General features: G+C 41.2%; 2 protein-coding genes across 5 annotated transcripts in view; one reads left to right on the top strand and one right to left on the bottom strand.

Annotated features, from left to right (window-relative positions):
* The window catches only part of DMGDH (dimethylglycine dehydrogenase), a 164,605-nt gene that overhangs the window by 122,157 nt on the left and 19,390 nt on the right, over positions 1 to 23,058 (bottom strand). The window lies entirely within an intron of this gene.
* LOC147365384 (betaine--homocysteine S-methyltransferase 1) overlaps positions 473 to 23,058 on the top strand; it is a 29,032-nt gene continuing 6,446 nt past the window's right edge. Inside the window, exons 1-7 of one of the 2 annotated variants that reach the window (XM_086323123.1) lie at positions 473 to 1,699; positions 6,169 to 6,301; positions 12,541 to 12,659; positions 13,762 to 13,953; positions 14,596 to 14,743; positions 18,515 to 18,697; positions 20,144 to 20,224. In XM_086323123.1, the coding sequence (XP_086179249.1) occupies positions 1,667 to 1,699; positions 6,169 to 6,301; positions 12,541 to 12,659; positions 13,762 to 13,953; positions 14,596 to 14,743; positions 18,515 to 18,697; positions 20,144 to 20,224 (889 nt within the window). In that variant the 5' untranslated portion in view covers positions 473 to 1,666. Of the gene's footprint in view, positions 1,700 to 6,168; positions 6,302 to 12,540; positions 12,660 to 13,761; positions 13,954 to 14,595; positions 14,744 to 18,514; positions 18,698 to 20,143; positions 20,373 to 23,058 lie in introns of both variants that reach the window. The other variant, XM_086323122.1, reaches the window with a different exon arrangement.

Below are 23,058 nucleotides of genomic sequence, written 5' to 3'. Positions count from 1 at the left end.
TTCTTATGTCTCCTGCATTGGCAGGTGGATTCTTTACCACTAGGGCCTCCTCTGAAGTCCTGTGTGAAAGTGTTAGTTGCTCAGTCGTGTCTGACTCTTTGTGACCCCATGGACCATGTTCCGCCAGACTCCTCTGTCCATGGCATTCTCCAGGAAGAGTACTGGAGTGGACAGTCATTCTCTTCTCCAGGGGATCTTCCTAACCCAGGGATTGAAACCAGGTCTCCTGCATTGCAGGCAGATTCTTTACAGTCTGAGCCACCCTAGCCAGGCTCAATCTAAAATCCCCTGGTTAAGACTATGAGTAGTTAATGCATTAAAATACTGAACTATTACCTACTCATATAGTCCAACCCTGTCATGATCAAAAACCTAGGCACTGTGAAGAATGCCTACAATAACTCATGCCTCATTCTTGGTGGACAAGTGAAATAATAGATCATTTGCATTACAATATATGCATTCATTTTTTTTCCATTCTAGACTTGACAATTACCTGAAGCAAAAGGACTTCTCTGCTTTTTCAGTTTTATCTTGTGTACATCATTTTATTTGTATTAAGTCATCATTTACTGCAGTAATTTCCCTCTCTTCATTTGTTCAAATAGAGGTGTTGTTCCACATACAAACCTTTTATGTATTTAGGTAAAAGTTGCTGAACTCTATTTCATACTTTTTAGTTGTTCTTTATGTTATTTATTGTCATGTTATACACTTTTAAAAGTAACGTTTTCATTATTTTAAAGTATGTTCCCACTGTAAAGAAATTTTGGCAAATACAGTAAAGCATAATGAATAAAATAAAAGCAAGACCTAACTCTAACATCAACAGATAACTACTGTTAACATTTCTGTTTTCCTTCGGTTTCTCTAATGCTTTTCATTTTTAAACACAGTTTTCACACTGAATTTTTAAGTCTACAAAGTACATTTCCACTATCATATATAAACATCAAGTGTTTGTCCTTGTCAAATATTGCAAAGATATCATTAGAAACTGTAAGGCATGTTTGGATATAAGGGCAAAGTTCATTCTGAACATACACACACACACACACACACACACATGCAGAGTTAGTATTGGAAAATGTCATATTTTGTTCAGATACATAACCACTGGGTGTGTATCACACTGGAGGTCACACTTTATAGTCATTCAATAATCCTCATTCAATAATCTTGTATCCTTGGCCTTTGACAAATGTTTGGGCATTGGATGGAATTCTTGGGGGTCTGGCCTAGCGACTGAAGATGCATGACTAATGGGACATGATCCCAGGCAAGGGAGAAATCAATTGAGTTCGTGGACCTGAGAGGGGAAAAGAAGGGCCGAGCTCAGATAGGTCTGAAACCTGAGCGAGTGGCAACCTCATTGTTTAATTATATTTTTCTTATTTTACTTCTGGATAATTTCCCCCATTTGGGAGAACAATTTCGATCACCAACTCCTAATACAAGTTCCCAAGCAGCAACGGGCAAGGATAAAGGGCTGGTGGGCGTGTTCCCCGCCCAAGGCCCCTGTTGGACCGCGCAGAGGCTGGGGAAACAAACCCACACCCGGAGCAACGGGTATAAAGAACCCGGCCACGGCTCCAGGCTTCGCAGGGGGAAGCGCTCTCCTCGTCCATCCTCATCCGTGTTAGGTGCAGTCCGGGACACCAGGAAGATGGCACCGGCTGGGGGCAAAAATGTCAAGAAGGTGAGTGTGCGGGGGACCCAAGGGTGCTCTGGGTTTAGATCGGCCAGCCCCGCACCCCAGCCTGGAGAGATCAGAAGGCCCCCAGCCCCACCCCCATCCCCAACCTGGGGAGAGCAGAGGGCCGCCCCCCACCCCGAACTGCTGCTTCGGAACACCAAGCCACCTCTGAACCCCGACCCCTGTCCTCTGACCACAGCGCCCTCTAGAGCTGTGTGACCCCCCCAATTCCAGGGCACCCCTAAAACTCTGAGTCCCGCACCCCAAGACCAGAGTACTCCCCCAAGATGTGGCTCCTAGACCCAGAGGTGCGACTTCTCTCCCCTCCGGCGGTGGGACTTGGGGTCGCCTGCTGGGCACCCTGGGTTCCTCTGGGTCTGCGCGCACCCCTCGGCGCCCCTAGCAAGAGAAGGCGCGAGCCTAGGCTGCGACCGTTTCGTCTTGGGGACCCCACCCCGCAAGGTTCTCGCCAGTCCTAAGGCTCTGCCATTGGTTGGATGATGGTAAGTCTTCGCAGGCAGTCTGGATTTAGAAATCACAGAACAGTGTACCGTGCAGGCCTCGAAAAGACTGTTTACGAAAAATTAAGCACAATGGCCCTAAGATATTGAGAAAGGACTGCTGAGTTTCTAAAATAAAAATGCAGTAAGATGCCCACCTTTCCCTTGGGACTAGTGTTTCCGTCCAGACTGTGGGCCTTCGGGGAGTGGGGGAGGGAAGGGGTGGGTGAATGGGTGGATGGACTGATAATAAGGTTACAGTTGGAAGCGGGATGAGAAGGACGGAGGGAGGAGGGAGTATCCTTGCCCCTTGGGTGTCAGAGCGCCCGGCCGCATGTCTGGCAGAGGCCGGGGAATGGCAGGGAAGGAGACAGGGCCGGCCAACTATACCCGTGAGGACAAATTCATTGCCAGCCATGCCTCTAGAAATGGGTTGTACCTAGTTTCTAAGGGGATGACCCCGCCTCAAGAATACCTCCACATAAGGAAAAACAAAAATTAATTCAATTAAAAATTTTAAATGCCATGAAGTCAAAGATTTAAGATGTTGAGATGGCAATTGCTTATAGACTGTCACCTGTTCAATTAGGGGGAGAATTTTTGCCAATCCCTACATCTACTAAAATAATGTATGGCTGGAAAGGATGATTCCCATAGAGATTTTTAAAATATTTTTGCTTTGGCCCCATTTGCATTGCCATAAATTCTAATCCACTCCCCAAACTCACAAAATGAAACATTTTGAAGGATTACTTTAGCAAGATGGACATAAAATGAGGAGAAAAAAGTTTCTTTGGTAACCTGGTTTCCATGCCTATGTCACTGTTAAAATATGGATAATACTATGTCTACACTTCTGATTAAAATTAAAATGTTACAAAGCTAACACTTGTTCATTATAAACAACTATGAACAATACTAACAGCAGTGTCTGCTACATTTTGATGTATATTCTGCTAGTTTGTCTAAGCAAATATGTACTTTTTAAACAAAAACAGTCTGATATTAAACACATTGCTTTGCAACACCTTTTCACAAAAAATGTCTTGAGCAATTTCTCATAGCACATTCCATTTTAAAACAAAAAAAGGAACAGAAAAGTCTGAAGTTCAAGTTATTTAAAAACGCAGTAGACAAGTCCATTCTATACATGTGCATCTCCATTTCTGCCCTGCAGATAGGCTCATCAGTACCATTTTTCTAGATTCCATATATATGTATTAATAAATAATGCTTGTTTTTTCTTTCCAACTTACTTCACTCTGTATAACAGGCTCTGGGCTTCACATGTGCTTAGTCAGTCAGTTGACTCTGACCCTTTGTGAACCCCATGGATGTAGCCCTCCAGGCTACTCTGTCCGTGGGATTCTCCAGGCAAGAATACTGGAGTGGGTAGCCATTCCCTTCTCCAGGGGATCTTCCCAACCCAGGGATGGAACATGGGTCTCCTGCATTGCAGGGAGATTCTTTACCATCTGAGCCACCAGGAAAGCCTAACAGCCTCTGGGTTCATCCAAACCCACGCAACACTGTAAATTATCCTCCAATTAAAAATAAATAAAATTTTATAATTAAAATGCAATAGAATCCAAGTGTTTTTCCTGATGAAATTGTTCAATAAATTAATGGACAGCGTGGTAACTGAATCACCACTAGCCACTTTGCCACCAAATATCATATTGTTAGTTATGCTGTACATCAAGATGTTGTGGCACTAAAGTCTGAACACACACACAAGAGTTCAATGAGAGTTTCTAGGTGACTGAAAAAAATATGAATTATTTCACGCAAATTAAAATTAGTAGCCAGTCATATTTCATGTATTTGATTGTTGTTCATATTTTGATACAACTGTACTGATTAACAATATATCCATTTTTCTTATTAATTGGGTCATAATGATCAAAGTTGTAGTTCTAAGATGTGACATTTAGACACATTGTAATCATGACAGGTATTTGGATTTCAAAATTGCATGTGGTGAATTCTATACTTTGTAGTTGTTATCTCACAGACTTCAACACTTGAATTTCTTCTATCTGGAAAAGCTATTCAAGAATAGAAAACACATATATGTGGAATCCAGGAAAATGGTACAGATAAACATATTGGCAAAGCAGAAATAGAGTCACAGATGTAGAGAACAAACTTATGGTTACCAAGGAGGGAAATGTGGGGTGGGATGAACTGGGAGATTGGGGCTGATGTATGTACACTACTGTGTATAAAATAGATAATTAATGAGGACCTCTTGTTTAGCACAGGACACTCTACTCAATGATCTGTGGTGACCTAAATGGGAAAGAAATTTAGAAGAGCAGATATATGTATACATATAACTGATTCACTTTGCTGTGCAGCAGAAACTAACAGAACATTGTGAAGCAATTGTAAAATTACTTCACAATTAAAAAAGAAGAATAGATAGCACAATCCTCCTGTTTTACTGCTTTAAAGTAAAAATGTTTCTTTTCAGATGTTTCTTTTCTCTGAGCACCAGCTGTTGAGTTCACATGGGGAGGGGCAGAAGGCGATAAGAACTCAAGATGCCATTCAAATTCTTATGAATGCCTCTCACAGATTTTGTAACCCTTGTTATATCAGCATTTATTAACCATTAATGGCAATAAATGGAACACAGTAGATATGTACATTCCAGGTTATTACTTTACATGATTTTTTCAGGGCTGTCCCACTCTCCTCTCTCCCATTTAAAATCAAATCTAGATACTATTTGAGGGTAAAAGAATCAGTGAGCCCTCTAGGGGCTGACCTGGGAGACTGTGTAAATTACTCAGAGACTCTGGACTTTGTAAAATCAGAGAGAGGTTTCCCTGGTGGCTCAGTGGTAAAGAATCCGCCTGCAATGCAGGAGTTTCAGAAGACACAGGTTCTATTCCTGGTCAGGAAGATGTCCTGGAGGAGGGCATGGCAACCCACTCCAGTATTCTTGCCTGGAGAATCCCATGGGCAGAAAGGCCTGGCAGGGTACAGTCCACAGGGTCACAAAGAGTCAGACATGACTGAAGCGACTTAGCATACACAAGCACACAAAATCAGAGTAACCTTTTACTTTAAAATTTATGATATTTTGAAATAAAAAAAATGATTCTACAAGAATATTACTAACTCACAAATCGCTTTAAAAATATTAAGTTCAAAGTTGCTGTTCTAACACCAGGGTAATGATTGCATGTACAGTAAATGGAATAGGTATGCAAGTTGGACTAGAAATCAGTTTACAAATATTTTATTTACTGGTCTCTTCCCAGTTCTCTCACTTGCAGAGAGCAGGCCGTGCATACTTACAACTTTCCGGACAGCATAATGCAGCTGCTGTTATGGAAACTGAATTTTAGCACCAAAGACATGGCCAATTGATTTGGCCATCTTTGTGGTGGTATATTCTGCCTTCTGTTCTCACCAAATATATTTTGACTTTTCAGTCTCAAAACGCCTTCGTAGCGTCATATGCCACTTCAGCTTCTTTATAAAATATAATCCTCTCTTTTGTTTATTGATAGAAAAAGGAGAAAGACTTTAACAGTCACCATTTTAAGAATGTGTGCTTAAGTATTCATTTGAGGCTTTACAACAAAACCTTTTCATTTAATCTTTCTGAAGATATTTATTCAAACATAACATCTCCCACAGTATACTTCAAATACTATCTAGTGTGTTCTGAAAAGCCCCCATCCCTGGCACATACACATGGAAACACAAGCTTGCATTATACGAGCATTCTGATGGTTTGCCTTATAGTCACAAATTTCTGAATAAAATATATATGTATTTTCTGAGAATTTTAAAGAAATCATACTTCTCAACAATATTTTCTGAGAATTTAAAAGAAATCATACTTTTAAACAATATGGGAGCAAAAGTTCTGCTGTAGAAATGAGTAGAAAATTGTATTTAACATTCAAATATTTCATTTATCCATTTTCTCCCTCCCCCGCCCCATAACTTTAGGGCATCCTAGAACGGCTAAACTCTGGAGAGGTCATCATCGGAGATGGAGGGTTTGTCTTTGCGCTGGAGAAGAGGGGCTACGTGAAGGCAGGGCCCTGGACCCCAGAAGCTGCTGTGGAACACCCAGAAGCAGGTTGGTGCACAGCTCTATTTTAAGCTCTCATAAAAGACCACTGTGTTGACCCATGCCTAGGAGCATGCCATCAAGCAGATGCCTCCATGCTATGGTTTCCAAGTATTTATTATTGCCTGCTGGGCACTGTGCCGGTGTATAAATGTAGATCCACCTGCTGGGTAAATACCAATGGCCCCTCCTTATTTCTGTCACCTGTGTCTACCTCTTGCTCCCTGCTCCCTGCTCTATATGAGTCTAGCACCTGGCTCTCTTCCTTCTCCTCTGCCCCTACCTACCTCCTCCAACACTCTAGATGACTCCAACATCCATACATGTGATTCATCCAGCACTCTTCCTATTAGTACCCTGACTTCCTCTCCAACAAACGTTCTTCCTTCCCCACCTCAGCAACCCACTCCATCAATAGCTGTCCACCTCTGAAATCTCAAGGACAAGTACTGCATTCTCTGACCACGCCCCCTCCTATCTTTTCTGCTCATTCTTTCTAGTACTCCTGTTCTTCAGTCTCATCACATCTGTCCTTCAGTGAGTTTTAGCCATTCTTCCCCATAAGTCCAGCTTCCCTCCTTAACCCACTTTAAGTTCCATGATACAGCATCAGTCACCGTCTTGCAGATAAGCCCTCTTCCATTATATATTTGCCAACTAGTTAAATTCATTGTATACTAGCTCCACCCTATTTAAATTCAACCATCTACCTATGCTGCATCTGTATCCACAAACCTTATTCTCACTTTATCTTCTTGATTACAGATCTTTTTGGCTAGGAAGGGAGGTAGGATGCAGCCTGAAAGGAATAAATGTTGTCTTCAGGGCCTCTGTATCATCCTTAAGCAATAGAGAAGGATTAATCTTTAAAAGGGGAGGAAATGGGCCACTTCTACAGGCCCAGAGAGTTCAGGGGGATGTGGGGCTCTCAAGGTTGATGGGTTAATCCAATTATGTCTTTATTCCAGGTCTCAAGTCCCATTTCTTCCTAATCAGATCTTAACTTTTGGCAATAGAATACTTTTCTGGTTGAGAACTCTCAATGGGTGGGTGTTCTAGCTGGCCAGAAAGAGATCTGACTCCAGAACAATGTTTGAAGAGTAATTTCCTGTGGCTGGTTGTGGCTTCAGCTCTTGCAGGTCAGACCAGTCAGGAAACACATTATGAAGCAGAGATTTGTGCTCAAGAGTTCTACTAGGAAGTATTTTCAAGAAACAGTACCTCTAAGGGAGCAAGGGAAGCAGGATTGAGCAGCAGAAAGAGCTCAACTGTGATGAGTTGCAACAGAGGTCCCAGCCAACCCCTCAGGGGGCTTCAGAGTTGGACAGGCCCCTCAGAGTTGCCCCAGATGGAGGCAAGGGGGCTAGTTTGTGCTCTTCCCCTGTGAATAGACCAAGCCCTACATACAACCTTGATCTCCCCTCCCGCTTTGGGCTAAGGCACTTCCTAAGGAGGGTCAGTTGTAAGTCAACAGCAATCAACACTTGGAAAGAATCTGAATCTTTCAGAGGAAGCCAGAGTTCTTGTGAATATTATATAAGATAATAAACAGTTGTTTTTTTATGGTAAAGGAGAGCATGTTTCCGTGAATTCAGAAATGAAGGATGGAAACTAATGAAGAACATAATCAGAGACAGTACAGCTTTCAGATCCAGTACAGACTCTGCTGCTGCTGCTACTGCTAAGTCACTGCAGTCGTGTCCGACTCTGTGCGACCCCATAGACGGCAGCCCACCAGGCTCCCCCGTCCCTGGGATTCTCCAGGCAAGAACACTGGAGTGGGTTGCCATTTCCTCCTCCAATGCAGGAAAGTGAAAAGTGAAAGTGAAGTCGCTCAGTCGTGTCTGACTCTTAGCGACCCCATGGACTGCAGCCCTCCAGGCTCCTCTGTCCATGGACTTTCCAGGCAAGAGTACTGGAGTGAGGTGCCATTGCCTTCTCCAAAACCAACAGTAGATCTCAAATTTTAGATTCACCAGTGGAGTTTCTTAAAAATTATAAATTCCTAGCCCCCATTTATAGAAATTTCATCAGGTTTTGAAGGGGTCCAGGAGCCTGCATATTTATAATACCTGACCCCAAATAATGGCAAGGTGAACCCCACTTTCAGAAGCACTGCATTAAAGGGATGTAAGAAACATAGTGGAGCAATTAAGACCTCAGACAGAGGATTTCTAATATATCCATGTTTTGTTTCTTAAGGTTTGAGTGTTGGGGTAAACTCAGAATGAAATATTTCTTAGGCCAAACTGACATTAACAATAAACTACCTTTGCCCAAACTCTGCCTTGAAAACAAAATAAGACTCTTGTTTAAACTGCAAGTTTCAATTTTGTGAGTCATATTTTCTTTTTTAAAGTTACACATTAGAGGAGCTCAAGAGAAATTGCTCTGATTTCCTTTGATTTTATTAATGCAGAAACAGCACGTTTGATCTCTTGGCCATTTGTGTCTTGAATATTTTAAGCTTATTTAAATGTATTGAGCATTTGCTCTACTTTTTCTTCTGGGAGCTGCCTGCTTTTTCAAGAATTAATGAAAACTCCATAGTTCTGAGTTATTAGATTTAATCCTTTCTGCTCCAGATTGACATCCCATATATTCAAGTCTGCCAGCACCTAGATCAAACTCTGTCAACCCCAGTGCAACTCCAGGATGCATCAGAAAAGACAAATCTCCTGCTTGTAAATGCATCCTCATAGAAACATTTCATAGGACCTCAGATGTATTTAACCTGTTCAAGGAGGGGAGGGGTGAAAGGTGTTTAAAACCAGGTGGCGCTAGTGGTAAAGAACCCACCTGCCAATGCAGAAGACATAAGAGACATGGGTTTGATCCCTGGGTTGGGAAGATCCCCTGGAGGAGGGCATGGCAACCCACTCCAGTATTCTTGCCTGGAGAAGCCCACAGAGGTGCCTGGAAGGCTACAGTCCACGGGGTTGCAAAGAATCAGACACAATTGAGGCGACTTAGCACGCATGCACACTCATGCTCTAAATGAGAGAATGGTCTGTGTCATGCTGGTTTATGCAAATGAGTTTATTTTCTGCAGGTGCTTTTCTAATTTTGAGTGGGTGATAGCTGGAATTCTTATAGATTCTGATAAGTTTCCCTGCAAACTGAATGACACCCAAAACATTTTTGTAAGATTGGTGCCTGGGCTTGACTTTTGGTGGCTGTAAGCAGTGAGGAAAGGAAAGTTACGCTACAGATCTACCATCTCTTATCCAAGCCCTTGTGGGGCCAAATGCCAGAATTTGAGGGAATTTTAGATAGTTAATATGTTACATATGCTATATATTGTGTAACACTCTCTTTAGGGTCTAAAGTGCTCCCCCAACCCGCATCAAACACATTAATACTCTTTTTGCATCAATATATATGACTGCTGCTGCTGCTGCTGCTGCTAAGACACTTAAGTCATGTCCGACTCTGTGCGACCCCATAGACAGCAGCCCACCAGGCTCTGACGTCCCTGGGATTCTCCAGGCAAGAACACTGGAGTGGGTTGCCATTTCCTCCTCCAATGCAGGAAAGTGAAAAGTGAAAGTGAAGTCGCTCAGTCATGTCTGATTCTTAGTGACCCCATGGATTGCAGCCTACCAGTCTCCTCCATCCATGGGATTTTCCAGGCAAGAGTACTGGAGTGGAGTGCTGTTGCCTTCTCCAAATATATGACTACTCACTCTAAATGGGATACAATTATAAATATCCTCACATTAGTTCAAGTCACTTTGCTCCCAAGTGATTTTGCTACAAATTTATTATCCCAGTGAAGAAATATTGCAAAATTCTTTTGACTTTTTAGAGTTAGCTGTGGAATTCCAAGGAATCACCTTTCTCAAGAAAATTTACTAGGTAAAAGCAATGTTCTATACATATGTACCTGGATCATGTACATATATGATCATATATATATGCATATACATGTATGCTGCTGCTGCTGCTAAGTCGCTTCAGTCGTGTCCGACTCTGTGCGACCCCATAGACGGCAGCCCACCAGGCTCCTCCATCCATGGGATATTCCAGGGAAGAGTGCTGGAGTGGGGTGCCGTTGCCTTCTCTGATATACATGTATACACAAATATATACTTCTATAATATTGTATATTACATTGTATGTCAAGTATAATACATACTTTGTAATATTTAGCTTCTACGATGCTAAAATGAGACTAGTATAATGGAGCGTTTAAAGCTATAAAATGAATATAATTAGTATAGGTTGTATCATTATTGTAGGAACCAGTCACATCCTATATTACTGGTTACAGGATAAAGACTCAAGAGTTTTATCCTGAGAGGATAAAACAGAAACAGAAAATAGAGGAAACAGAAAATAGATATTGAGTGGATATCCAGAAATCACCAGAGTAATTCTCCTACTGAAGTTTATGCCAAAAGTTGTGGTTCTTGCACTCAGTGGAATTAGCATTGTATTTGGAAATGAATTTGGGTCTGGAAGGGTTTGAGGAATCTGAATATTTAATTGTTCCCAGGTGAACCTAGTAAGATCACACTTGGAGAAGCTCTCCATTTTTAAGAAGCATGAAGGAATAATCAAATCAATTAAAAGTGAAAGTTGTCTTCACCTTTCTGAATCACTGCCCTCTGGAAAAATCTGATAAAACTTATAGGCCCTCTGAGAACCATAAAATGTTTGTACATGCAAACAATTTGCACACTACTCCAGGGTTTTTGTTTTGTGTTGTACAGTCTCTGGAAATCTATCAAAGGACCAGCTGGGTGGACTTGTTCTTCATAAGAAATTCTGTCACGGAGAACAGGAGCCAAGTCTGTAGTCCCTTCTCCCCTACTCCAGCCACACCACTGTGTTTTTCTGATTACTCTATGTAAGGGTTTTCAGTTGGTTCTGTTACAAATTAAAACAACTTTGAAACTCCCTAATTTATGAATGTTTTCAAGTTCCCACTGAGAACTAAAGTTCCCACGATTTTAAAAGCAAAGATTTGGCTTCAAACTTAGGAATCCATTTTCTGAAATACACTACAGGTCTTTTTTTTTTTTTTTTGCCTCACCTTTAAGTCCAGTTATAAACAAACACAAACAGAAATGCTTCCTATGTTCTTGGCACTCTACTAGGCATCTAGGCTGCAAAGCCGCCAGACTAATCTCCAGTCTTAGTCCCTGAAGGACTAAGAACACCAGTGTCCTGGTAATTTTTTAGACGCTAATGTGGTTGCTCCCAAACCTGTGCATTTTATAGGCCTCTGAAATTTAGAAATGAATTTTAGTGTCCAAAATACAACTGCTGATTTCTTACTCTGCCCAGTCATTTCTCTTGACAAAAACAAAACACCAAGTCTCACTATTATTTTATAAAAGGAACATTCTTCTGCTGTCTTGGAATGGTGATGCTCAACAAAACTGAAAGTAAGAATCAGTTGGGAAACCTTTCCAAAAAATTGCCTGTGCCCTACCCTGAACCAATTAAATTAGAATATACATGGATTTGACCCTAACATTCATAATTTTTTAAAAGTTTGCAGGGCTATGTAATGGGCAACCAGAGTCTAAGACCACTATTTTAGAGCAAAGGATAATGGATAACTCTTAAAATTGCATACATTTGATTAAATAGAAAACAAAAACATCCCACTATATTTCCTGCAGCCATGAAAGCTTTGCCATATGGTATTCATCTGTGGACCTAGCTTGGTAACCTTGCTCCAACTCTGCTATCAGAATTATTTCTCAAAAACACTGAGCTAATCATATTAATCAATTGCTTTAAAACCGTTGATGTTTCCCCAGTATCTATGGTCTGGAGCCTAGAGTCCCTGGGATGATGTGCAAGGCCATTTGCACTCTGTCTGGCAGCCCACCTCTCCAAGTCTGTCTCCCATCACTTCTCCAGCATATCCTCAGCCCCGGCCATTCAGGCTGCTTGTCATTCCCCGAAAGGCCAAGACTGTTCCTGCCTTCTTGTCTTTGCTTGGGCTGTTCCCTCTCTAGGGAATGCCCTTCCCCATGTTCTTTGCCTAGCACAATCGCTGAGATGATTCCTCCTCTGTGGGACCTCCCTCTTCCCTTCACCCCACACTGCTGGCAGAGATAATCTATTGCTCCTAGCAAGAGACTCCATATCGACCTCTCATTAGCCCCCAGGATGAGCAAATGCCAGGCAACCAGGAATTTAAGCACATATTTTCATTGTTTATCTAAGAGCCTTCTGAAAGCATCACAGGCTGATAAACTGATAGTAAAGAATGTCTTTCAATCTCCCAGTTCGCCAACTTCATCGAGAGTTCCTCAGAGCTGGCTCGAATGTCATGCAGACCTTCACCTTCTATGCCAGTGAAGACAAGCTGGAGAACAGGGGGAACTATGTTGCAGAGAAAATATCCGTGAGTATCACCATACTGTGTCTCAGGCACGTGCATCATCAACAAAGCTCCCAGAGAAAAAAAATGTTAAGCCTTGTTAGAGTTTCGTTTTGTTTTAAACAAAACAGAAATGATGTATGTGTGAATAATATTCTTAGGTCTTAGCTAGAGTCCCCCAGATTAACAGAAAGGCATTTAATGAAGCAGATCAAAGAACTGTTTAACTATTAATAATTTTCCAAGTCTTTTGACTAAGTTTTTGAGTGAGTATCCTTACAAACTCTTAGATCTTTACAGTTTTTTAATGTGACAGTATAGGAGAAAGGTCATATGTGGCAGGAATCAGTGACTCTAGAATATTCCTAGTTGAGCTACAATTAACTGTGTGATGTTGGGCAAACCATTTACCTATCCCATCATATCAATAACTTCATCTCTAAAATGAAAAAGGAATTCTAAAATCCATGCATCTGTGTGATATTTTGAGGACGAGAGTCAGTTTTTAGGGTCTAAATACTTCATAAAGACCTTACTTGTGATACATTTATCTGTTAATTGAGAAAGTATATAATGACAAAAAGTCATGAATTCTGTAGTTATTTTAATCGAGTTTATTCTTATTAATCAAAAAAGCAAATCATCATCACCACCACTATTTGCTAGGTATTCTTCTAACTGCAGTTTAAGCATTGGAAGATATCAGATCCTTTTATTTATTTACTTATTTTGGTCACACGTTGTGGCATGTGGGATTTTAGTTCTTGATCAGGGATTGAACTCAGGCCTCCTGCAGTGGAAGTGCAGAGTCAACCACGAGGCCACCAGAGAAGTCCCAGAAGATACCAGATCCTTTTACGGAAAGACTTTTACCCTCTCACAGATCTTTGGTATAAATGTAATATTCCCTAAATACCATCGTAAGATTTATTTTTTTATCACTGTTATTGGCAGTGTTGTTACTACAAATTGTTCAACTCTGTAAAGCACTGAACTACTCCATCACTGTCATTTTCTGAAATCAAATCACTGTTGTAACATACAACTGAGATGTAGACATTTGAATAACAATTTTGCTTCAATTTCACATGAAAATGTAATCATACTGTATATTCACCCTTTTTAGGGGCAGAAAGTCAATGAAGCCGCTTGTGACATTGCCCGGCAAGTGGCTGATGAAGGAGATGCTTTGGTAGCAGGGGGTGTGAGCCAGACACCTTCGTACCTTAGCTGCAAGAGCGAAACTGAAGTCAAAAAAGTCTTTCAGCAACAGTTAGAGGTCTTCGTAAAGAAGAACGTGGACTTCTTGATCGCAGAGGTAAATAGATACTATCAAAGATGAGATGAGTACACTTCATACATTTTATCTGCCTTTACTCTCATGAGGACCATTTGGGGTTAGGTACCAGTCATGACTAGTCCAGTAATACTTATTTTCGAAAACTTCTTCCAGTTTAGGGCTTCAACTAAATGTGATTCAGTTGATGTAATATATATAGCATTCTTCAAACCTTTGGACTGCAATTCACAGAAATCACCATTCTATTCTGTTTTTAAAATGCTGCTGCTGCTGCATCGCTTCAGTCGTGTCCGACTCTGTGCGACCCCATAGATGGCAGCCCACCAGGCTTCCCGTCCTGGGGATTCTCCAGACAAGAACACTGGAGTGGGTTGCCATTTCCTTCTCCAATGCATGAAAGTGAAAAGTGAAAGTGAAGTCGCTCAGTCGTGTCCGACTCTTAGCGATCCCATGGACTTCAGCCTACAAGGCTCCTCCGTCCATGGGATTTTCTAGGCAAAAGTACTGGAGTGGGGTGCCATTGCCTTGCTAATGAATCACAACTCAAGAGTTTAAGAAACAGTCATCTGGGGATAATTAGGTTAATATGCAATAGGATAAGTTTTCAAATTATTTGGGGAAAAACAAAATTAAAAGTACTTTGACTTTAACTTATTTCAGTATTTTGAACATGTTGAAGAGGCTGTATGGGCAGTTGAAGCCTTGAAAGCATCAGGGAAACCAGTGGCGGCAACTATGTGCATCGGCCCAGAGGGAGACTTGCACAGCGTGACCCCTGGCGAGTGTGCAGTGCGCCTGGTTAAAGCAGGTGATGATAGATTTTGATTGGTTTGCAACTAGTGTGTCTTTTAAATGACATACAAACACAGGTCCATCTATGAATCACTATATACTATTTTTGTTACAGGAAAATCATTCATTTACTTTAAGAATGCTGATACATTATTGCATCTCAAAGAGAAAAAGTGTAAACAAAACAAAACAAAACGGTACACCCATCAGCCTTTTGAAAGGGGCAACTAGATCTACACTGAAGGTTTAATATCTAGAAGTGAGAAGAATTTTGGTAAATCATAGAGAGTATTAGGACAAATTATGTTTTACTTAAAATTTATCTCAAGTTGAGGCTTTAGATATTAATATCTTTCAAGATGGTTGCCCTCTTTGCCAAAGTTTTTCCATTTTCCATAAATTACTGGTATGCTTAACTTTTTGTAATTGGTATCATAAAATTTAAAATCCTTTGATATGAAATACTGAGTATTCAATTTATCTTTTTATATAATTTCCATTCCTAATATTGGGTTTCATTTCAGTTAGGGAAAATTCACAGACTGTTTTCAAAGCTGCCTCATTTTAAACCTGAGGAATAGCACAGTGTCTATGGAAAAGTCCTACTCACTCGGTGAAGTAGAGATTTTTATTGGCTAGTCTTATCTAGCCAATGAAAATTTAATTTAATTTCTCATCTTTATCCAACTCTTGCTATGTCATGAAAGTTATTTCATATTTGTCACTAATAATTACAATTATTTAGGTTTAGGATGACATTGTAGAATCCGAATTTCTGATTATAAATACAAAAAATGAGGAGAGCGCATCCCTGGTGGTCTGGTGGTTAAGAATCCACCTCGAAATGCAAGGGGCACCAGTTTGATCCCTGTCCTGGGAAGATCCCACATGCAGCAGAGCAGCTAAGCCCATGATCCATAACTACAGAGCCTGCACTGAGCCCATGTGCTGCGACTACTGAAGCCCGTGCACCTGGAGCCTGTGCTTTGCAACAAGCAATGAGAAAGTCTTACTTGCTCAGTCATGTCCAACTCATTGAGACCCCATGGACTGCAGCCCTCCAGGCCCCTCTGTCCGTGAGATTCTCCAGGCAAGAATACTGGAGTGGGTTGCCATTCCGTCTCCAGGGCACCTTTCCAACCCAGGGTTGGAACCTGCATTGTAGGCAGATTCTTTACTGTCTGAGCCACCCCTGAAATGAGAAGCTGGCAACAAAGAGTAGCCCCTCCTTGCCACAACTGGAGAAAGCCAGCATGCAGCAATGAAGACCCAGTACAGCCAAAAATTAAAAAAAATTTTTAATGGGGGGAGAAGCCAAGTTAACATGTTTCAAAAAGATCAGAGGAGGCCCTCATCCTTCCAGTTGTTAGCTGGCAGGGATTCTTGGCCTGTGTCTCATCCTTTCCTCACCTGACTTCAGAGTAAGTGGCCACAGTGCTTGCCGTCACTGTGCCCTGTTTATATTCTTTATAGAACTTACCCGATATCTCATTTGTTTATGTCTTAAACGTCTGGGTCTCTCACTAGACTGTAAAATCCGAGAGGGCAGAGACTATGTCTGCTTGACTCAGCACTGAGTACCCTGTGCCCAGCATACCACCCAAGCACACATAGGCTCCAAGTATCCATCTCACAATTGAGTCCATCTTCCAGTGTCGTTAGTCCAGCCTCGATGTGTCCTTACATAGTCACTCCTACCCCAAGTGATCACTTCCTCCCAGCAGCTTTAACACTTTCTATTTATAAAAAGACATATTCTAACCTGTGAGAGTCTTAATAGGGTTCTGGAGTTACACAGAGGTAGAAAATTCAGTTTTAAACCAAGCGAAGCAGTCTCTTGACTGCAGACCTTCTCAGTCCTTTGACATGTTCATATATATTTGCAGTCTCCATGAAGGGGCTACAGTAAATATATATATATATATATATATATATATATATATATATAGACTACTCCTAATGTAATTGTTCATAGAATCTTATTTTCATTGAGCAAACCTTTGGAAACCCTGTGCTAAATTATAAAATCTTTTGTGTCCTATATTTCTCCATAACCCTTTACAAGGACCTTTGTGCCTAAATGACATCCAACAAATAGCCGACATATGATTAATTCATTAGTGTAATGAAGTCAAGAAAAGAAAGAGAAACTCTGACTACAGAATATTCAAAAAAGAAAGTGGTCAGGATCCAAGTGACCCTGTTCAGTAAGCTGTTGAATATACCAGCCTGGAATCCAATGGAAAGGTCAGGGTTAGAGAGAAAGCAGCTTGGGAGAGTTGTGTATGTAGATGGGATTGAGAGCTTAGGGTAGAAAAGGAAGTGTAGATGCAGAAGAGAAGATAGCCCAATGGAATCCTGTGACAAAGCAGGATTGAAAGGTTCAGCCTTGAGGAGGGGTTAGCACATAGCACTCTAAAAAAAGCAGCCAGGGAGGTAGGATCAATACTCAGAAAACAAGGGAAGTTATCAGAAGTGAAGAGAAGGGGAGTATTGAGGGAGTTGAAGGGAGAGTGCCACTTGGATAAAAGTGGCTGAGACGTTGAATCAGCTGAGGACAGAGAAGGGACTACTGGATTTGGCAAGATTGAGGTCATTGGTGCCCTTAACAAAAACTGATTCAGAGGAATGATGGGTAATGAGGCCTGACTGGAACAAGAATGAAGAGCAAACTGCAGGCCTAGGCCTGTAAGGACTACTAAGATGCCTGCTACTGAACACTGGAGATATAGCGTGTAGCATCAGCTCTGCTGCTCTGGGAATCTAGATGTTGGTGTCACTCTCATTATAGCCAGAAAGATTCTTTCCTTTCCTTGTTCTTGATAACTCTGTATCCAAGATGCAAAATCCTAGGCTGTGAGTTCATCAAAAAAAAAAAGTCCTTTTTGGATGTGGAAACAAACCAAGTGTCCAACTAATGAATAAACAAAATGCAGTGTGTGTGTGTGTGTGTGTGTGTGTGTATCCAATGGAATATTACTTAGCCATAAAAATGAATGAAATTCTGACACATGCTTCAACAAGGATGAACCTTGAAAACACTGTATTAAGTGAAATAAGCCTGTTACAAAAGGACACATACTGTATTTCATTTACATGAAAGTTTCAGAAAAACCTTTTCCTAAATTACATTCTGCTGTTATGCCCAAGAAACTCAATAATGCTTTAAATTGGCCTGGTGAAAGGGAACATTGATTTATTCCTCAGATGAGTGGTATGGTCACCACAGGTGCCACTGGGCAGCTGGGAGTAGTGAAAAATTATTGTGCTTTGCAATGTAATGTCAAAGATTGAAAAACATGACTATTAAAATTTGATGGTATGTGGAGGGAGGTGGGAGGGGGGTTCAGGATGGGAAACACATGTACACCCATGGTGGATTCATGTTGATATATGGCAAAACCAATACAATATTGTAAAGTAATTAGCCTCCAATTAAAATAAATTTACATTAGAAAATAAATAAAAAAATAAAAATGGTTAACATAAAAAAAAAATGTAAAAAAAGAAAAAGGAAAAAAACCTCTAATAATGTTTGTTTCTTTTCCAAAAAAGATGGACCGCCAAGTGTTCATAAATGACACTTCAATTGTATCAGACTCTTCAGAGCACTTTTCAGAGAAAGCACTTGCTGCCTGTTAGTCATTCTTGCCCAAGGGTAAGATAAGTTTGCAGGGGCCAAATGCTATCCTTCTAATTCACCATTCCAAATTAAAGCTCCCCGACTCAGAGTTGACCTCCTGGTATCTGGTGAATCTCTAAAGCTAAACTGTTCTTCCCCTTGCAGGAGCTTCCATCGTGGGGGTAAACTGCCATTTTGACCCCACAATTAGCTTACAGACAGTGAAGCTCATGAAAGAAGGCTTGGAGGCTGCCGGACTGAAAGCCCACCTCATGAGCCAGCCCTTGGCCTACCACACTCCCGACTGCGGCAAGCAGGGGTTTATTGACCTGCCAGAATTCCCCTTTGGTAAGAAAGCCATTTTATAAATCATCTCAGGGTCTTCATGTTAGACAAATTCCAAATAAACCTCTGGCCATAGAGCGTTATCATGGTAAAATGATGGCAGCATATCTCCTCATCTGTTGGCCCTACTTCTTTCCCTGCAGCCCCAAAACTTTTAAATTAGACATTAGGAAACACAGGACCAGTAAGCAAAAAGACCTCTGATTTAAAGGTAAAATCAAAGGTGAGTCAACACCTGGGTAGACAACCAATTCATCACACGTGGAGTTTGGTAAGAAGAATGCCCTCCTGAGCGGGATCAGTGAAGACTCTGCTTCTGGTTCTAGCTCTGTTGCTTAGTGGCAGAACCTTAGCAAAGGTCCTTAGTTCACCCAGATCTGGATTTTCTCATCAGATAAATAAGGTTAGGCCAAGTTATCACCAGTATGCTTTTCTCTTATTTTGAATGCTGCTTGAATACTCTAGCTATATCTGAGTTGGGGGCGAGGGCAGAGGGAAGGTGCCATCACTGGGTTACTGTGTAACAGATTTGAATGAACAGACCAAAGCAGATGATGTGGGGTGAACCCTTGCAGTCTGAGAAGAGGGATAAAGCTTGTGTGGGAAGTGGGCTTGACTCTACCTGGAGAATCAAGCCAGAGGTGAGCCTGGCCTGGCCAGCCTACTATTTCATTCTAGGGTCCTTATCTCATATTCTAGAGGGACTCTAAAATCATCAGTCTAGAAGAACCACAGAAGAAGAATGGCGAGGCATTTGTGGTTTTATTGGTGTAGAAGAGATTATTGCAAAATTTAGTGGCTTTAAACAGCAAATATTTTTTATATCCCATAGTAGCTGAGGGTCATGAATTTGGGAGAGCTTAACTCGGAGTCTCTTAATAGGCTGCACTCCAGACTCTTGCAAGGGTTATAGTCACCTGAAGGCCTGATGGGAGCTCTTTCAAGCTCTCTTAGTTAGCTGTTGGGAGTCAGGGTCAGTTTTTTGCTATCTGTTGCCTGGAGCCCTCAGTTTCTTGGCTCATGGGCTTTTCCACTGTGATACTTGAGCATCTCACAGTGTGGCCGCTGGCTTCCCCTGGGATGAGTGATCCAGGAGAGAACAAGGCAGAAACCCTAATGTCTCTAATGATCTAGCCTCAGAAGTCACAAGCCATCCCTTCCACCATACTTTATTGGTCTCACAGACCAACCTGATGTAATGCAGGAAGGGTCACCAGGGGTGAGACCATCAGAGGGCAGAGATCATTGGGAACCATCATGAAGTCCCGCTGTCACAGCTGTTTAAACTGGGCATGTCAATGCAAGGTAGCTAATAATTTTTAAAAGTTAGGAACTGAATATTTCTTTTCAGAAATATAAGATCTTATCTAATTCATTTACTGAAAATAACATTTATTATAGCTATTTATTTTGAATATTTTTACTGAAAGAGAGCATCATTTATTACAGGACTGGAACCCAGAGTTGCAACCAGATGGGATATTCAAAAGTATGCCAGAGAGGCCTACAACCTGGGGGTCAGGTACATAGGTGGGTGCTGTGGATTTGAACCCTACCACATCAGGGCAATTGCAGAGGAGCTGGCTCCGGAGAGGGGATTTTTGCCACTGGCTTCAGAAAAACATGGCAGCTGGGGAAGTGGTTTGGATATGCACACCAAACCCTGGATTAGAGCCAGGTAAGAACCTTAAACTGTATTTGCCAAACCAAACTCACACAAATTATGAATACATCCAAGTGAGGTCATTACAAAAAGTACTGCCAATTTGCAGTGTAATGACAAAGAATCATTTAGCCTCTTCGAATTCTGTCACAGAAATATTTATAACTTTAGCTTTATGGAGTGATTTCTGGAGAAAGCTTTAAGAATATAGAATATAAATAATGTAAGTTGCAACAAAATGTGATATCACACTCTTGGAAAGCACCATCTATGTGGTGGACACTAACAGTGAATCTGTTGTTAGGATTCAAGTACAAATATTAATTGCTTATTCTGTGCCAAGCACAATCCTTGGAGCTGGGAAGACAGTGGTGAATGAGATTAAAAAGGTCTTTGCTCTCAGAGCTTACATTCCATGGGGGATGAGGAACAATAAACAAATAGATTTTCACATCAGGCAATGTGCAGGGTACTAGGAATATAGAAATGAAAGGCTGTAATCCCTGGCTTAGAGCCTCTCACAGTCTACTGGGGGGAAATGGAGAAGAAAGCTGATGTATTATGCTGTAGTTATCTACTTAAGTAGAGGCATGGATGAAGAAGGCATTGGCACCCTACTCCAGTACTCTTGCCTGGAAAATCCAATGGACCAAGGAGCCTGGTAGGCTGCAGTCCATGGGGTCGCTAAGAGTCAGACACGACTGAGCAACTTCACTCTCATTTTTCACTTTCATGCATTGGAGAAGGAAATGGCAACCCACTCCAGTGTTCTTGCCTGGAGAATCCCAGGGACAGGGGAGCCTGGTGGGCTGCCATCTGTGGGGTCGCACAGAGTCGACACGACTGAAGCGACTTAGCAGCAGCAGCAGCAGAGGCATGAATAAAAAAGTAACAATGAAGAGAAGAGAATAACTGTCTCTACCTAATAGATGATGTAGCAGAAGGGACTTTGGGGCTAGATTTTAAAGAGCTAGGTAGATTTCCACAGAAGAAGGAAGTGGGTAGAAACTGCCCCCCAAGCAGAGGCAGCAGTTTCACTCTATTTGTTTTTTTTTTTTTTTAATTAAAAAAAAAATTATACATGTGTTCCCCATCCTGAACCCTCCTCCCTCCTCCCTCCCCATACCATCCCTCTGGGACGTCCCAGTGCACCAGCCCCAAGCATCCAGCATCGTGCATTGAACCTGGACTGGCATCTCGTTTCATACATGACATTTCACATGTTTAAATGCCATTCTCCCAAATCTTCCCACACTCTCCCTCTCCCACAGAGTCCATAAGCCTGTTCTATACATCAGTGTCTCTTTTGCTGTCTCGTATACAGGGTTATCGTTACCATCTTTCTAAATTCCATATATATGCGTTAGTATACTGTATTGGTGTTTGTCCTTCTGGCTTACTTCACTCTGTATAATAGGCTCCAGTTTCATCCACCTCATTAGAACTGATTCAAATGTATTCTTTTTAATGGCTGAGTAATACTCCATTGTGTATATGTACCATAGCTTTCTTATCCATTCATCTGCTGATGGACATCTAGGTTGTTTCCATGTCCTGGCTATTATAAACAGTGCTGCGATGAACATTGGGGTACACGTGTCTCTTTCCCTTCTGGTTTTCCTCAGTGTGTATGCCCAGCAGTGGGATTGCTGGATCATAAGGCAGTTCTATTTCCAGTTTTTTAAGGAATCTCCACACTGTTCTCCATAGTGGTTGTACTAGTTTGCATTCCCACCAACAGTGTAAGAGGGTTCCCTTTTCTCCACACCCTCTCCAGCATTTATTATTTGTAGACTTTTGGATCGCAGCCATTCTGACTGGTGTGAAATGGTATCTCATAGTGGTTTTGATTTGCATTTCTCTGATAATGAGTGATGTTGAGCATCTTTTCATGTGTTTGTTAGCCATCTGTATGTCTTCTTTGGAGAAATGTCTATTTAGATCTTTGGCCCATTTTTTGATTGGGTCATTTATTTTTCTAGAGTTGAGCTGTAGGAGTTGCTTGTATATTTTTGAGATTAGTTGTTTGTCGGTTGCTTCATTTGCTATTATTTTCTCCCATTCTGAAGGCTGTCTTTTCACCTTGCTAATAGTTTCCTTTGATGTGCAGAAGCTTTTAAGTTTAATTAGGTCCCATCTGTTTATTTTTGCTTTTATTTCCAATATTCTTGGAGGTGGGTCATAGAGGATCCTGCTGTGATGTATGTCAGAGAGTGTTTTGCCTATGTTCTCCTCTAGGAGTTTTATAGTTTCTGGTCTTACGTTGAGATCTTTAATCCATTTTGAGTTTATTTTTGTATATGGTGTTAGAAAGTGTTCTAGTTTCATTCTTTTACAAGTGGTTGACCAGATTTCCCAGCACCACTTGTTAAAGAGATTATCTTTAATCCATTGTATATTCTTGCCTCCTTTGTCAAAGATAAGGTGTCCATATGTGCGTGGATTTATCTCTGGGTTTTCTATTTTGTTCCATTGATCTATATTTCTGTCTTTGTGCCAGTACCATACTGTCTTGATCACTGTGGCTTTGTAGTAGAGCCTGAAGTCAGGTAGGTTGATTCCTCCAGTTCCATTCTTCTTTCTCAAGATTGCTTTGGCTATTCGAGGTTTTTTGTATTTCCATACAAATTGTGAAATTATTTGTTCTAGCTCTGTGAAGAATACTGTTGGTAGCTTGATAGGGATTGCATTGAATCTATAA

This window comes from Bos grunniens, chromosome 10 (genome assembly GCF_055505025.1).
Source record: "Bos grunniens cultivar Pamir isolate PY7600 chromosome 10, Bosgru_T2T1.0, whole genome shotgun sequence".
NCBI lineage: Eukaryota > Metazoa > Chordata > Mammalia > Artiodactyla > Bovidae > Bos > Bos grunniens.
Note: the sequence above shows the minus strand (reverse complement) of the source record. Positions and strands in the feature narration are given on the sequence as shown.